At 39.5% G+C, this 18,531-nt stretch overlaps 1 protein-coding gene across 5 annotated transcripts in view; it reads left to right on the forward strand.

Annotated features, from left to right (window-relative positions):
- Positions 1 to 8,825: 8,825 nt before the first annotated feature.
- LOC122759265 (rho GTPase-activating protein 23-like) overlaps positions 8,826 to 18,531 on the forward strand; it is a 32,247-nt gene continuing 22,541 nt past the window's right edge. For 4 of the 5 annotated variants that reach the window (XM_044013989.1, XM_044013991.1, XM_044013990.1 and 1 more), the window contains exon 1: positions 16,408 to 16,522. In XM_044013989.1, the coding sequence (XP_043869924.1) occupies positions 16,469 to 16,522 (54 nt within the window). In that variant the 5' untranslated portion in view covers positions 16,408 to 16,468. Of the gene's footprint in view, positions 8,962 to 16,407; positions 16,523 to 18,531 lie in introns of those variants that run through there. The other variant, XM_044013994.1, reaches the window with a different exon arrangement.

The following is an 18,531-nucleotide window of genomic DNA, read 5'->3' on the forward strand; positions in this document are numbered from 1 at the left end:
CTGTCTCTCTTCTTCCTTTTCTCTCCAAAACTCTGGAGCGCCCTATCTTTAATCAACTCTCCTCCTACCTTCACCGGAACAACCTTCTTGATCCTCTTCAGTCTGGTTTTAAAGCAGGTCACTCGACCGAAACTGCACTTCTGGCTGTCACTGAGCAACTCCACACTGCCAGGGCTGCCTCTCTCTCCTCTGTGCTCATCCTCTTGGACCTTTCTGCAGCGTTTGACACAGTTAACCACCAGATCCTGACTTCCTCCCTTCAAGAACTAGGTGTCTCAGGCTCTGCACTTACCCTACTCTCGTCCTATCTTCAAAACCAAACATACAGAGTAACATACAGAGTAACCTGGAGAGGATCCGTGTCGGAACCCTGTCCTCTAGCTACTGGGGTCCCTCAGGGTTCTGTCTTGGGCCCTCTCCTCTTCTCTCTATACACCAACTCTCTTGGTTCGGTTATTCGCTCTCATGGTTTTTCCTATCACAGCTACGCCGATGACACCCAACTCATTCTCTCTTTTCCCAGCTCCGACACACAGGTAGCAGAACGGATCACCGCTTGTCTGACTGACATCTCTCAGTGGATGTCTGACCATCACCTGAAACTCAATCTCGACAAGACTGAATTTCTTTTTCTCCCAGGAAAGGGCTCTCCCACCACAGATCTAACCATCACCCTCGACAACTCTGTGGTAACTCCTTCTCACACCGCAAGGAACCTGGGTGTGACACTTGACGACCATCTCTCCCTCACTGCCAACATTGCTGCAACAGCTAGATCTTGCAGATACATGTTGCACAACATCCGAAGGATTCGGCCTCTCCTAACCCAGAAGGCGGCACAGGTTCTGGTCCAGGCTCTTGTCATCTCACGCTTGGATTACTGCAACTCCCTCCTGGCTGGTCTTCCTGCATGCGCCATACGACCTCTGCAACTCATCCAGAATGCAGCAGCTCGACTGGTCTTCAATTTACCAAAATTCTCCCACACTACACCGCTCCTCCGCTCCCTTCACTGGCTTCCTGTAGCTGCTCGCATCCGCTTCAAGACTCTAGTGCTTGCGTTCCATGCTACAAACGGATCCGGTCCAGCCTACATCCAGGACATGATCAAAACCTACACCCCAGCCCGCCCACTCCGCTCTGCATCGACAAACCGGCTCGCTGCCCCCTCACTGAGAGGATCACAGAGGCACTCGCAGAACTCGAGACTGTTCACTGTCCTCGCTCCCAAATGGTGGAACGATCTCCCCATCGACATCCGGACAGCTGAAAGCCTCCACATCTTCCGACGCCGACTAAAAACACATTTGTTCCGACTCTACCTCGACTAAGACGACAAAAAAAAAAAAATTGTATTGCACTTATGACTAGCACTTCATAGTTTGTTCTACTTGAAGCTCTTACTTACTTCTAGCTCTTATTTGTACCCAAATGTTTAAATGCACTTTTGTAAGTCGCTTTGGATAAAAGCGTCTGCTAAATGACATGTAATGTAATGTAATGTAATTTTGGACGACATACTATACTATGACTTTCTTGGGTGATTTTGGACGACATACTATACTATGACTTTCTTCTGTGATTTTGGACGACATACTATACTATGACTTTTTACGGTGAGTTTGGACGACATACTACACTATGACTTTTTTGGGTGATTTTGGACGACATACTATGACTTTTTTGTCAAACTTTGGACGACATACAAAAGTATGACTTTTTGTCAACTGTACTTTAACAAGTATGACTTATGACTTTATTTTGATGACATCTTAACTTTTATTATTATTAACTTAACACTGACATTTTATTGCAGTGAATTTAACAGATGATTAGACGGAAGTTTAGTTTGTCTCTGGAACTTTTGGTTACGTAAAAGGAGTGACAGAAACAATTTAAAAACTGTTGCAATACAAAAGCTTACAGAATACACCGGATATTTTAATTTTGGTGAATTGTTGTTTTGTCTCAGTTTTTCACAGATACTGTTTCTGTGTCAAGTGTTTTCTCGTGTGAGCGACCAGGTTACATTAGTGTGTAAAGGAGCAGCTGCAGCGGAGACAGAGATATGGTCTCTTGCTCCAATGTGAACCTGCATGTGACATGACATGTCCTTCATCTTAAAGACGCATCCTGGTCAAACGTCACACTGATGTCGACAACTGTTTCCTGGAAGTTCATGCTGAAAGGAAGTGTCCTCTGTACACAGGACATTTATTATTACGAATGTTAAATTTAAATCAACCTGGAGTTTTCCTAGAACACATTAGAGAGGGGGTAAAAAAATAACCAAAAATCTCAAGACGGATTTAAATGATGCCAGTGGAACCACAGCTAACAATGATATCTTAAGATGTTATCTTAAGTTATCTTATGTTTGACACTTTATTTTTTACTTTACTTTAGTTTTTTTTGACAGGAAACTGAAGTTTGTAAACCACTCCACATACCACACCAAACCCCATAGAGAAAATCTGTGATTTTACATTGTACCAACACACTGGCAGAGAGAGAGAGAGAGAGAGAGAGAGAGAAGAGAAAGGAGTGAAACAGCAAAGAAAAGTACCAAAGTGACAAAATCAGACATTTGAACTTAGTGATGGAGGCAGTAGTGGATCAACAACTCCTGGGTGCTGTGATGTTAAAATTGCTGATTTTCTCTATGGGGTTTTGTGTGCGAGAGTGAGACAAACTGACCTTGACTGTGCGACGCTGTGTCAAACTATCTGTGTTTCCAAAACCCTCAAAATGTCATTGCAGATTAATCGTTTACAGATGAACTGATTTTGCTATAAAAAAACAAAATTGGTCAACAACGTTACAAAAAAAGACATATTCCTAAATATGTGTTAGAGTTTGTGCTGCTACTATGACGACTAAAAATGTTTTGAATAAAAAAACATTTCTTTTCTGGTTTCTTTGCTCCATAAAACAAAGAAAAATCATTAAAACTGAATAAATTTTGGTTTGTGGAAAAAAGCAAGATGTTTGAGAACGTCATCATTTTTACATTTGACAAACACGATACTTTTTCAAAAAAAATTTAACTGATAAATTAATGGACAAAATAGTCGAATGTCGAAACAATGAGGAAAGTTTTAAGGTGGAACTAATGGTAACTGGTGTTATTGAGGATAATTTGGGATGTTTTAATATTACTAACAAATACCTAATGCTACAAAAATCATACATTATATAAAACACTGAAAAGTTAAACTTAATGCTACAAAAGTTACTTTCATTATATACATTTTTATAAAATGTAATGTCAAATGTTAAAATGTTGTGATTTACAAACAAGTAACTTACCCTACAAAAATGATATTACTTTACATTACATGTCATTTAGCAGACGCTTTTATCCAAAGCGACTTACAATTGAATTGAGTACAATCAGCCAGGGGTGGAATCAAACTTGCGACCATTGCGACTATGATGTCTTTCGCACACAGGGTACCGGTCTTAACCACTGAGCCACTCCACCCCATAAAATGTGGTAAAATTAGAAAAACATTTTACGTTACTTTCATTAATAAAACTTTTTTATTAGATGTAATGTTACTCCTAAAACATTTTGTAAAGTTTGAAATCTACAAATTTATCAACAATCAAAATGTGATTTTACTAAAGTAACAAAAAGGTTGGGATTTACAAATTAATGCTACCCAAAAAAAGATATTATTTAAATATAAAATTATGAAAAGTTAGTAATACACTTTACTTTCATTACTAAACAATGTTATAATGATACAAAAATATCGGATACATTGCTAAAGAAAAATTACAAAATGTCATAATGTTACAAAATAAATTCATGTACATGTTCATGTGATTTCTATAAAAATGAAGTAACTAATGCTAATATACATATTAGTATAAAAGCTTGAAAAGTTGGATAGTTACTTTTGTTTTTTAATAAAAAAATTACACAAGTATACATAATTCTTTTGAATAAAAAGTTACAGTGTTAGGGTACAAAAAACGGTCTTACTAATGTTACAAATAAGAGGTTAGCCAACATTTTTAACTATGTGTAATAATGTTAAAAGAAAACATGGTTCTAAAGATTAATATTTTTTAGTGAACATTTTAAAGTGTTTGTAACTACAGTTTTGCCATTCACCCATTCACTCACACTTACAGTACATACAGAACATCTTTCATACTAGGGCTGAACGATATGGACAAAATTTCATATCTCGATATTCATGCCAGATATCTCGATATCGATATGATACGATATGACTACGGGTTCGGTGAAAAGCACGCATTTTTCAGAAAAATAAAAACATCATAATACAAAAGACTGTGGAAACTTTCCACATGGAAAGTGTTTTATTGATGAGAACTCACTGTGAGACTGTGTACACGGGTACCATGTCTTTTGCAATGTGGCATGTTATAGCGTCTGTAACGCCTTTATGTCTGGTGGACGTCGACTCATATGGTGTAACACTACTGAACGCATCAGTAAACACACTTAACTTGGGCTTCTTTTGGGATACCTGAGAAGTCCCCGGTGTTTCTCTCATTGTAATACACTCTTCGTGCAGCACGCGATGGTGTTGTTTCAGGTGGTGAAACATGTTTGTTGTGCTACCTTGGTTCGTTGCAATTTTCGCCAAGCACGACCTGCACAACACCTCGCTCGGGTTGACATCCTTTTTAAAATCCAAAATACCTCCAAATAATGGAGGATGATTTATGTTTTGGCACAAAATCGCCACCGGCCGCATTATCTTCTGTCACTTTTCTTTCCCGCTGTGTATGTCGTGTGTGTGTGTGTATGTGTGTGTGTATGTGCGTGTCTCAGTCTCCGTCTCCCTCCCGCCCTCCTATGTTTGTCATTGGTTGGCTTCAGCTGTCGTTCCACAGCAAGCATGAAATAAGGTTTGTGGTTGGCTGGCCGTAGTGGTGCATTCAAGGGCAATCGTAAAAATGAAGTTTATTGTGACTGCCAGAGCTGTACATGCAGGGCGAGCGCGGGGGAAAATCTATTTTGTTTATATCGTTGCTTTTTCGATATGAATATCTTGAATGTTCATATCTAGATATCGATACGATAACGATATATCGTTCAGCCCTATTTCATACCCACTCACACGTCAGCCGTCAGGAGTAACGTGGGGTTAAGTGTCTTGCCCAAGGACACATGGGCATGTAGACTAGCGGAGGCGGGAATCGAACCCACAACTTTCAAGTTGAAAGACGACTTGAGCAACCGTTGGCCCTGGAGGAAAAAGGCAACTTTGCGGCTTTATTTCTCAGAAATGATACAGTAAAAATGTTTGATAATGAGTCAGGTAGTAGTCAGCATGACCCTGAAGTCAACTGTACCAACCATTGTCAGAACTTATGGGCCAAAGTGATTTTATTGTACAGTAAAAAAGGAGTTTTCTGCCTTTTTCTGAGCAAAAAAGGACAACTTTGATGCTTCATTTCTCAAAATGTATACAGTAAAAATTGTTTGATAATGAGTGAGGGAGTAGTCAGCATGCTCCTGAGATCAACTGTACTAACCATTGTCAGAACCTATGGACCAATGTGTTGTTATTGTACAGTAAAAATCTAAATAAATTAGGGAAAATATTTAGTTCAATAGCTTCTGGACAATGTGACCCAATGTCTTAAAATTAGCACGATTGATTGCACTTGTATTAGTAACGTCTTATTTTGAAAACCGGAAGTGATCTCGCTCGGTATCAAACTGGCGCTGACACTCTCAGTCGATCGTAAGTTCCACTACAATGGCGCAATTAAAAACGAATTACGGCTCACTTGACCACGCGAAGACGAATGACGGCTCACTTGACCGCAGTTTATTTTCGTAATGTTCGTTAGCTCACGTGTTAGCCTAGCTGCCCCGGTTCGCACAAACAAGAGCGGAGCTAAGCTGTTTGCAGCGATGCTAAGCGGTTAACAGCGGCGGTGACTCTGCTCCGCCGAGGTTTGTTAAAAAACGTCGTCAATAAAATTTTAAACGAACGAAATATGAAGGAAAAAACCCCACCGAACTAATCTCACGACGCTAAAAACACAGAGGAGCTCGCATCTTCTTCTCTTGTCTGTGTTTGTTAACTCCAACGCCAACACCGCCACCTGCTGTTCAATCCCGGTACTGCTTAATGAACAATGACAAGCGAGATCGAACCCGAAAGTTAAATATGCGACTACGTTAAATATATAATATAATTAATATGTATAATATATTGTTTGATTTAACATTTAAACAACATTTAAGCTAAAAAAAATAAACATATATAGATTCTTAACTTGATCTATAGATGAGCTGAGTTTCATATTCATGTCAGGAAAAATTCATAAAAACTATTAATGGACATTATTAATTTACTTATATTTATGTTTTTAATCTCTTATCTGTCCTCAGATGGATAATAAACATTGTTTGTACAACTTTTTGTTTTTAAATGTCCTAAAAACCTGTAAAAATGTGTATTTGAAAAAAACTAGCTTGATACTTCTTATGAAAGAGAAATAAAATATTAGAAGAAAACAATAATATTTAAGTACATACAGCACAGCACAACTATTGTAAAATATTCTAATGAAAGTCACATTTTTGAATGACTTTTAAAGTGGCAATTATCATTTTTAAAAGAAGAGCTATTAAAATTGTACCTTAAGTTTAAATAAACTGACATTTTATCCAATAAAACTGCTTTGTATTCAAAATTCAAAGATGTAACAGACTTTTGTTTTGTAATAAACATTATTTGCATTTACAATGAACAAACTGTGACAAAGTTGTTTTTTTTACATGAAATAAAATCAGGCACTGGTGTAAATATAACTCAGTTACATTTATGAAACAACTGTAAAATGTGATGAAATGAAAATTAAAAACTAAAGTATTTTAAATTTATTCTCACATAAACCACAAAAAGGATGATTTGACTGTCTTTTATATACCTTTTTCTTTGAATTTTGCTTAAATTTAGCATCAACGTGTGAAAAAGCTAAAGCAGTAAATAATAGTATTTAGACTCATATGAAAGTTTAATTGTTTTTCTTAAAATAGTGGCGTGTTTCCACTGGCTCTACTCGCCTCGCACATTTACAGTTGAATTGACTTCAAATGAACAGCAGATGTCGGCATTTACCATCGTCACTCTCAGTCCTCGATGACTCCTCATTACACACTTTGTTATTTCAAATATCTGAATTTAAGCTGCGATAAAGTCAGTGACTGAAGCCACAGGTCAAAGGTGCAGCCGCGTTAATTCAGAGTGAAGATAAAGATTATAAACATCATGAATGTGTGTGTCGTGTGACGGATGCGTGCGTTGCTGTTGGATCGAGGCTGAAGAGCAGAAACACTCGTTCCTGTTGTTTTGTGTTTGGGAGTTTCCAGAGTTTCTGCCTCACAGGATGTCCTTTTCCTCATTCCTCAAGGATAGAATGACTGAGTGACTGAGTGACTGAGTGAGTGAGTGAGTTTCTATGAAATCATAAAGCGGGTTTCCAGTAGCTTTATGATATTTCTGTCTGTTATTTTTAAAAACATACTGTATACATCAGAAATGAAGAGTTTGTATTAAATGACACCGCTGTAATCTCTTATACTCTCTATATATACTGTATTATCAGTGGTTTTCCATTGACTAGTAAAAAGTATAAAGTACCTTAACATGATAATTGAGTATGTGACCAGAAAATGTCACTTTTTAAAATAATATTACTTAAATAAATGTCTTAATATTTATGACATTTACTGCAAGTATCAAAAGTCATTTTCTGTTTGCTCGAGGAATTGAGGAATTTTTTTAATGAAGAAGTGATGCAAATATTTGGAAAGAAATGCAGTGACAAATAAAAAATGTAAATGATTTGTTAAAAATAGTTCTTCTGCTTCAGATAAATAAAGATCATTCAAAAAAAACCACTGAATTAATGCAATTTTCATTCAATAAATACTAAAAGATGTGACTTACTTTTAAACGTTATGACATATATTCAAACAAGCTCATTTAAAGTGACTCGAGGGATTTTTATTCAATAAAAACTAAATTTTTACTACATTATGGGCCCAAAAAAATCAAAACCTCCTTCCAGAGGAATTTGAAGCACATGTTTTGAAACAGATGCAGCGACAAATTGAAAAAAGTGAAAAATGAAATGACGTGTTAAAAATAGTGAGTGTGTCGCTGGTTGTGTTTGTTGTGGTTTGATGTATTTTTACATCACATCACTGAACGTTCACATAAAACAACAAAGAAAAGGACACAAAACAGCAGCGTTTTTCCTGCTGCTGCTGATTCATGACGCTCCGAACACACAGATAATAAACGTATAAATATAAACGTTAAAATGCTGAAAGTGGCTCCGTTGACACTTTAACGTCAACGTCGGTGAACGCGGCGAGTTTGTGTCTCACATGGATGAAGGAATGAGTCGAGAGCAGCTGCTGGGATCCTACTACACCGTCAGGTCACATGTCTCACACACACACACACACACACACACACACACACACACACCTCTATCCCTCTGACCCTCCTCCCCTCCCTCCCTCATCCTCACCTGTCTCTAAAGCTGTGTACAGTTAGGGGGAAGAGAGGGAGGGTTTTAGAGGAGGGGAGGAAGCTGAGAGAGAGAGGCAAAGGAGATCCAGATTATACACACACACACCGGCAGAGAGAGAGAGAGAGAGAGAGAGAAGAGAAAGGAGTGAAGCAGCAAAGAAAAAGACGAGATCCCTGTGACACCAGGGTCAGAGCAGAAGAACGAGAGAGCGAGAGAAAGAAAGAGAGAGAGAGAGGACGAGACACTGCTGGAGTGTGTGTGTGAGAGAATGTGTGAGTGTGTGTGACAGAGGGAGAGAGAGAGAGAGAGAGAGAGAGAGAGAGAGAGACGTCCAGGATCCAAACATCATCTACAAGGAACCAGTTAGACCTTCATAGACGCCATGAAGAAGAGCAGCAGCTGAACACCATGGCCCAGGTGAGACACACACACACACACACATCACACACACACACACACATCACTCTGGAAAAAAAAGTTTCATCTAATCAGCCAATCCCACTTGACTCATCCAGTCACGTGACTCTGGTGAAGTTCAAAGCGAGCGTGAGTCGGAACGAGCGACCAACGAACGAACAGTGTGGAAGAAGTGGACGAACGTGAGCGCGTGAAGAAGCCGTTTTCTGACTTGTAGATGCCAGAGGTCGAAGGTCAGAGTACAGCATCAACAACTCTAATGCGCTACGCGTCACGTAGCTGTACCTAATAAAGTGGCCAGCGAGCGTGTTTGTTTGGTTACGCCACGGTGCCGTGATTACGTAGAAACTGAGCTGTGACTGTGCTGAATGTGAGAAAAAGTCGCATTACATTTGTTGGACGGGCGCAAAATGATGTGAAGTAACTTCAGTGTGTGTTTATATATGTATATATATATATATATATATATATATATAAACTGTTAATTATATAATGCTTATACAGCAGCACTGAGACTGAAATGAAGTTTATTCAGTTTACAGTGTCGTATCGTGTCATGATCATCATCAAATTATGATCAAAATCACAATTTGTAATTAGATTTTTGGCTAAATTAGTTTGGTAATTAAAAGACATCACAAAAGAAAACGTACGTATTAAAATATGAAGTCTACTGCATTTTTATCGCATCACGTATCGTGTAATGTATATTGTGTCTCTTTATGAAACATTTAACATAATAATGTTTGTCATGTCCCGACTTCACTAAAGACGCGATGTTATATCGCAGTATATTATATCTTAAACTGGATATTATAACGCACAATAACTCAAACAAAACAGAAACTATTTTACTGTTTACTGTCTATGCATTTTTTATGTCTTATCACATCGTATATACTGTAAATATCCTTTACAACAGTTTTATCCTAAGAATACGTGTGTTTTTACTCAGAATATGGAACTTTTCCCGTTAAAACTCCTCCTGCCCCAACTCAAGATGGCTGCTGGCTTCATAACACAAAATGGCTGCTGCTAGCATCAGCTGAGCAAAAGCAAAAGAGTTTCTGTCTATTATTCTATGTATGTTTACACAGTAGGTGTCTGCAAACATGTTATTAGTATATTTTTTACATTTTTAAGTATGAAAAACGACACGACGAGTTCGCAGAATGGATGTGATTTGCTCGCTAGCTAGCGGACCTAGCGAGCTATACGGCTACATTATTATACATGTTAGCCTCCTGAATAACCTGAGTTACGTGTGAAAACTGGAGCAAATCTAACTTGAATATCGTTCACATTTATAACGACGTACGAGGCAACAGGAACGCACTAATGTTCCAGAACGTTCCGAGTCATCACCTGTGTGTGTGTGTGTGTGTGTGTTGTGTGTTGTGGGCCAGCAGGGGGAGCCTGTAGCGGTCATACGTGTTTGTTATGGTTTGACTTTGTGGTATTTTTATGTTGAATTTGTGGTAAAAATTGACAAAAACATGCAGTGAATGAGGGACGGAAGACTTCTGCGCTCGTCTCGATGAGTGAGACGGACGTTTGTGTATTTTTAGACAATCGGCTCAACTGATGTGGTTTTTTCTGTCTATGATATGTGTGTGTGTGAAGACTGTGAGACAGTGTGTGTGTGTGTGAGACAGCAGACTGTATGTGTGGACAGAGAGGACAGTGTGTGAATCCTTTAAGATACTTGCTTCTATTTTAACTCCAGCACACAGTGACTTCATTTACTTTGAGTCCAAATCAACTTTAGTTGCTACAGCAGCTGCATCCGTTCAAAATAGTCGGACTTAAAGGGACAGTCCAAGTTTTATTTTATTTAAGTGTGGTTGGATCGAAATATCAGGGATTCAATGGAGAAGTCCAGTGATTGTAGCTCACAGGGACACAGGAGCTGCCTCGTGTGGTCACTTTGTGTCACTGAGAAGATTTTTCAAATGCCGAAGAGACAAAATAAGTAAAATAAAAGACATTTGAACGTAGTGATGGAGGCAGCAGTGGATCAGCGGCTCCTGTGAGCTGTGACGTTAAAATCAGTGATTTTCTGTATGGGGTTTGGTGTGGGAGAGTGAGTGTAGTTGTCCCACATACTGATTTTGTTCATGTATGTCACACAAAGACACGTTGTGAGGGAAAATGGGAAAGTGACAACAGAGTTTGGCGCCACTTTGCAGCGTGTGTTTAAGATAAAGACCAAGACTGTGTTGGTGTGTTAGGGCGGAACAACTGATTCTGACCGGGAGCGAAAATCATTAGTCAGTCAGTGTGTGTGTGTGTGTGTGTGTGTGTGTGTGTGTGTGTGTGAACACCAGGATATCCTGCCACTGTGAACACAAACACATCTGCTGAAACAAAAAAAAAAATATATATACTTATACATAGATAGGATGATTTTCTAACTCAAATCAACGTCACTTTAAGCCTGCGACGTCTTAAGAACACGTCCACATCTGTATCTCACTTTCTGTAAACCACTCACTCTCCCTGCACCAAACCCCACAGAGAAAATCACAGAACACACTACACTACGGCCGTGCAGCAGTACAGCAGCAGCTCCTGATCCTCCACGAGTTTGGCAGCCCAAGTGGAAAGGGAACTTGACTTGTAACCAGAGGGTTGCTGGTTCAAATCCCCACCCGACCAAAAAAGGGCTGCCCACTGCTCCTAATTCTAGGATGGGTCAAAATGCAGAGGAATACTTTCCTTAAGGGGATTAATAAAAACTAAACTAAGTTAAAATCACTGGTTTTCTCTATGAGGTTCAGTGTGGGAGGAAACCAAGAGGTGATTTTTATGATTAAGCTGCAGTAAGTGGACAGAAGGTCAAAGGGCGAGGAAATCCTTCGTACACACAGACTTGTCGTTTCATGTATATCATTTCATCATTCCACTATCCTCCTCCATATTTAGAATCGTAAAAGTTCTCATTTTTCAACATTTAACGGGGGTTTGATTTTGAAAAAGAAACAAAGGTCGGAGTCGACGTCAGAAGAATTGCACTTACGGTACATATTTCAGCAGCAGCAGCAGCAGCAGCAGCAGCAGCAGCAGCAGCACGTCTCACACCTACAGCAGCTGACGGTACCATCTGCACACACACACACAGTGTTACACAACCTCAAACATGTTTTCTGCTCTGTTTCATTCAGCGACTTCACAGCTGGAAATAGAACGATGAAAGCTTTATTTTTGTCATGAGTGTGTGTGTGTGTGTGTTTGCTCCTGACCTGATAATAGGTTTCCTCCAGAGTGAATCTCCCCGAGGGTCCCAGTGTGTGTGTGTGTGTGTGTGTGTGTGTGTGTGTGTGTTTCCCCTGCACTGACACACATCTCATCTTGACAACAGGATATTTAATATAAAAACGTCACTTTGTCTTAACGATGTCTTTAAGAACACGTTCACGTCTTTATCTCACTGTTGCAACAGGAAACTGAAGTTTGTGAACCACTCACTCTCCCACACCAAAGCCCGTAGAGAAAATCAGTGATGTAAGCTGGTCCTCTGCTGCCTCCTGTGGTCACTTTGTGTCACTTAAATACATATTTGCAAAGGCCGACGTGACAAAATAAGACAGTTGAAGTGATGGAGGCAGCAGTGGATCAACAACTCCTGCGTGTGTGTTTCTGGACGGTTCATAGTGCAGGAGGTCTGAAACCCTCTGTGTGTGTGTGTGTGTGTGTGTGTGTGTGTGTGTGTGTGTGTGTGTGTGTGTGTGTGTGTGTGAGGACTGAAGGGACACACTGTTGTGACTGAACGCTCTCTTTGTGTAACTTCAGTGAACTTTGATGAAACTTGTCATTTTCTTAAACTGCACAGAGAACACGCAGAGTGTGTGTGCACGTGTGCGTGTGTGTGTTTGTGTGTGTGCGTGCGTGGCTGAGGGCGAGTGACACTGATGTGAGGTGATTATTGAGTCTCTCTCTCTCTCTCTCTGTAGAGCTCTATAATTGAATCAGCAATTTACACGTGAGCAGGTCAGAGCGCAACACTGACACTGCACTGTGTGTGTGTGTGTGTGTGTGTGTGTTGTGCCAAAAACAGGAGACCAGTCGTCCTCATGGAGACGAAAAACCTGGTCCTCACGAGGCAGAACCTCATTTCTGAGGAACTGGTTTAAGATCTTTGATTTTGGTTAAGGCTAAGGTTAAGGTTTAGGTTTAACTGGTTATGGTTGAGCCCCCTACAGGCCGGCCCATGTCACTGCACGCTCACTGAGGATTAGACGGATTAGATATTCAGCGAAAATCTCCCAAGCAAGCGCCGGCGTTGTAAACAGACAGATGGGCGTGTCCCTCCCCCAACACACACACACACACACACACACACTGTTGTCATGATGCCAGGCCGCAGTGTGAAAGAACAGAACACAGATGTTCTCGTTATTTCATTGCAAAATAAAAGTATCTACAGATTTTTTATTGTGTTTTATTTTTACTCATAGCCATATTTTTGACTTAACATGAAGAGATTTGATGAAATAAATCCTCCTCTAGACTAAATTTAGTCATTTATCAGATGGGTTTTTAATCCAGTGTCTTAGAAACGTCACTTTATGCAAATTAAATTCACTTCACACGACTTCTGAACGCCATCCTTGAGCTTGTTCCAGTTTTTAAAAACACATCTACTGTGAGACGACGTGACATAGTGTGTGTGTGTGTGTGTGTGTGTGTGTGTGTGAGACACAGAGAATGAAGCCACTCTCATCAGACTCCACTTTCCCTGAAATGATAAATCTATAAATTACTGCCACGATGGCGCCCGCCATGTTTGTGGGTGGATTTATGACTCCACTGTCTCTGCTGCAGCAGGAGCAGGAGGATGAAGAGGAGGAGGAGGAGGGTGATGATGCTGAAAGAGGGTTAACTGAGGGGGGAGGGGCCTGTGAGGGAGGAGGTCACAGTGTACATGAGGACAGAGACACAGGGAGGACATGGAGGTGGCGTCTCCTCAAACCTCCAGCAGTGGGGGGGGGCGGGGATTCTTTTGAGGACGAGGCCAGATTAGTATGTCCACACACACACATGCACACGCACACACACACACACGGGTCCCCACATTCATCACTTTCCAACACAATGTGTGGATTAAATTCTCGTCAGCTCTTGCTTTTTATCGGAACAGAGCGAAGAGACGGCCGGGAACCCGTGATACACACGTTAGTTCAAAATGTGTGTTAAAAACATGGCTGAGGTGTTTCTACGACGTCTTTATCTCACCGCGAGACAGACTTTTCCAACAGGAAACGGAAGTTCGTAAAGCACTCACTCTCCCACACCAAAGCCCATAGAGAAAATCAGTGATTTTAGCTCGCAGGGACACAGGAGCTGCTGGTCCTCTGCTGCCTCGTGTGGTCACTTTGTGTCACTTAAATACATATAAATTAAGATTTGCAAAGGCCGAAGTGACAAAATAAGACATTTGAACATAGTGATGCAGACAGCAGTGGATCAACAACTCCTGTGTGCTGTGGTGTTTAAATCGCTGATTTTCTCTATGGGCTTTGGTGTGGGAGAGTGAGTGGTTAACACAGCAGCACAGGCACACAATGAAACATATGAATGAATGAATTCAAGACACACTGACTGCAATGTCTTGCTGACTTTATAGAATGGAGATTTATTTATTTTTTTATCTCCTGTGAAGAATTAAGTATTGTCTGCAAAGCCAGTGATTTTTATAGATGTTACTTTCATCCCTTTCACATTGAGCTATTTTTAGCTTTTTTTGGGTCCCTTTTCATGCTCTGGCCGTTACATAATGACTGTGTGTGTGTGTGTGTGTATATACATATATGTACACGTCCCCAGGGCACTGTCAGCCAACATCAGCATTGGGCCGTGTCTCGCTCCACTGACCATCAAAGCACACACACACATATTACTAATAACTCACTGGACAAACATGAACTTGTTTAAACACTTCAACCAGCAGTCAAAAATCGGCCTTGTTGCCATGGCGATTGCGTGTAATTGCATTGTTACTGCTCAGTTAGTCAATGCTGCATCATCAGTCAAATAAAAATCACGTTATTATCATTATGCCACTCATTAAGGAAGGGGCGGAGCCTGAAACCTCTGATAAATGATAAACCGATGGTGACAGAAGCTAAATGACTTGGCGTTGACAGCAAACGGTCTTGGTCCACACTGGTCCACACTGGTCCACACAGGTAGAGGCCACAGTGAAGAAGATGCAGAAATTATATTACATCAGACCTAACAAAACCTAACTATTGAACTACAGCCAGTTGATTTGGGCGACTGCTAAAAAGAAACATTTCAACAAACTCCAACTTATGCAGAACAAAGCAGCACGACTAGCTCTGCACTGCCCATACAGAACCAGTGTGGAAATGATGCACGCCCAACTCCACTGGTTAAAGGTGGAAGACTAAAGAGTAAAAGCTGCTCTGCTGACTGCAACATGGAAAATATTACAGCATAAGAATCCCACATTTATGTATGAGCAATTTAAACAAAATCTAGAGTCACATGGATGTACAACAAGACAGGCAACTGCAGGTCGATTTCTCATTCCAGAAACAACTGTGACCTTCAGAGCAATGAAAGAATGGAATAAATTGTCAGTAAAGTTAATTAACACAAAACAAGCATTGGGTCGCTTTAGGGAGGGTCGTACTTGAGCTACGAAATAACATAACACATGTCAAGATTACGTCAGTGTTAGCTTCTATGCTTGTGCCGAATGTATTGCTGTTTGTAATTATGGAAGGTTGTGAATACTGTGATGTAACTATGTTCAGATATGAAGCAAAATGAACTGAAGAAGGGACAAAGATATTTACAGTATATAATGTATTGTCTGAAACATTTAAATTTCTCTTAAATGTACAGCTACTGGGGATCCTAATAAATAAACAAATAAACAAATAAACACTAAAAGTAAGTTAAAAGAGTGAGATGTGCTATGGTATGTGATAGGTGCCTCCAAATGACAGCAGCACAGAATCGTCACGTTTGTATCTAAGAAATAGGATATGTAGGCATTTTAATACACTTTTACTACTGGTGTGTGTGTGTCCACGTGAGCTTAAATCGCTGATTTTCTCTATGGGGTTTGGTGTGGGAGAGTTTTCAGTCACAAACGTGTGTCTAACACATTTTTCACTTTGTCACAGATTAAAGCTGACATAGATATTATCACCGCAAAAAATCTGGGGTATTTTCACCTTTAATCCAGACTTAAACTGTTTTGTGCTTTTATTTTGAAATCCTGCCTGGCCATATTTCCGTCAGAATGTTAGGGTGCAGCAGCAGCAGCAGCTCGTAGTGGGACGATGACGTCACACACACACACACACACTCACAGAGAGAGACAGAGAGAGAGAGAGCAGGGTGGTCCTGTCTCTAGTCTTCACTCTGAAGCTGTTAGTGGACAGACAGACGCTGAGAGGACACACATGTGAGAGTGTGTGTATCTTTGCATGTGTGGACACACACACAGACACAAACACCTGCTGTGAATCCAATGAATGGAGTTACTTTCTGCCTTGTTGGAATCCCACCTCACTCAGACACTGAAGTAAGTGATGATGTCCTCACGTGTGTCTCTGTGTGTCCGTGTGTCCTCATGTGTCTCATGTCTCTGTTAAAGCCTGGCGTGTTGTTGTTGTGTTTCAGTTTTAGTTTTTAATATATTCTCTGTCTCCACAAAATCAAATAACCTGGAGGCTTTTACTTTGTTAAGTGGAGGACAGACAAGACACTGGTCTGTCCTGTCCTGTGTCTCTGTGTCAGCGTCACAGCGTCAGGTAACACAACGTTACACATGCTGTTACACACGCTGGCATGGCTGTAACCCCACGCTGCAGAGCTGCAGTGTGTTCTGCAGCATGGGGACCAAACCCCTATGGAAGACTATTAGTGCCACTAATGACCATTTTTTTAATTATTTTCCTTCTTTAAATGAGCTGAAATGTTATATTTTAATGTCAACGCCCAAAAATCCAAGATTAGTTAGATTTTTTGGGGATTTCTAAAATAAATATTATAATATTCATGCAGAAATAGCTGTTTATGGTATTTGGCGAGGCTATACAGCTAAATGTGAAACATTAAAGATACTTATGTCATAAAACATCATATCGAGGTTATTAAGGATGCTAATAAGGGAAAATAAATGTCCCAGTACAGTCTTATTGTTAATGTTAACATTAATGTAAAATTATTATTATATTATTATTGTTAACGTGCTATATGGTTTTGTAAGTGGTTTATTAAAGGTTAATTACAATTTCTGCATGTTCTGTAATGAATTCATAAATAGATTCTACCTGTGAATATAGATCATTGATAAATAAGGGACAAGATTTTGCTTTCTAATTTGTCCATACAAAGAGCAAAAGATGAAGAAAATGGTCAATTAAACCAGTAAATGGCTTTTTAAATTAAATTAATCTGCATTCACAAAGTATTTCTTTGTGTGTTGGACTTTTAACAGTGTATTGAGAACAGAAGTCCATGTCTCGGCTTTATTTTCCATATTTTGCATCAAAAAGGCCGTTGCCCTCCACAGGCTTAAAGAGATATTGAAGTTTATGGCAAACACTCAAAGTTAATCTCAATATTTAGACACAAAAACCTTAAAATTTCAAAAATATTATTAAAAATTGGTATGTATATTTCAGGCTGAAGTAGGTTTAAAAGCTTGACTCATTTAAAAAAATATTAATATATAACATTTTTACAGTAGTTTTTGGGAAGGTGACATTTTCTGCTGTTAGGAACAAATTAGTACGTTTTTTTTTTTTTAAATCTGACACTGCAAAATCAATGCATCAAAATCAATGTTTCTGCCAATGATTGAGCTGTCCCAGGGCGTCGTAATAATTATTATCAAATTCTCCCTGAAGTGTATTTAATGGAAATTATTGTAGTTTTTTTGTTGGAGTTGTGTAAACATACTGGCCTTTAAAGAGTTAAAATTTTAACATATTATTAATATTTGATATGTATATTTCAGGCTGAAGCAGCTTGAAAAGACTGACTATAGACTGACTAATTTAAAGTTGAAAGAAATATTAACATATAATGTTTTTACAGCAGTTTTTGGGAAGGGGACATTTTCTGCCGCTAGGAACAAATTAGTAAGTTTTTTTTAAGGAACTCTTAAGGGTTAACAGCAGAAGACAAAGCTGATCCAACAATAAACAGATTCATCATTCACAAGCTGAATTCTGTAAATAACTGACAACGACATCATCGCAGCCACAGTTTCCTGCAGCAGAGAATGAGGCAGCAATGAGGTTTGTGTGGGTGAAGTCCAGGATGGAATGTCTGTATTTCCATACAACGACAACAACGACGACGACCCACACAAGCTCAGTCACACACACGGATCATTGTTGTCACCGGAGATTTCCTCACTGCACAGAAATTCGCTTTCATAGAGAAACTTTCACAAATATCTTCATCTGACCAACACAAAGAAAGAATTTAACAAAAACAAAGGTTTGTCACTAAGTCAAAAGTAGTCGTTTTTTTAAAACATATTTATTTTTAGGGCTCTAGAACAAAATGTCAGTTTAGTGT

This window comes from Solea senegalensis, linkage group LG18 (genome assembly GCF_019176455.1).
Source record: "Solea senegalensis isolate Sse05_10M linkage group LG18, IFAPA_SoseM_1, whole genome shotgun sequence".
NCBI classification, from domain to species: Eukaryota; Metazoa; Chordata; class Actinopteri; order Pleuronectiformes; family Soleidae; genus Solea; species Solea senegalensis.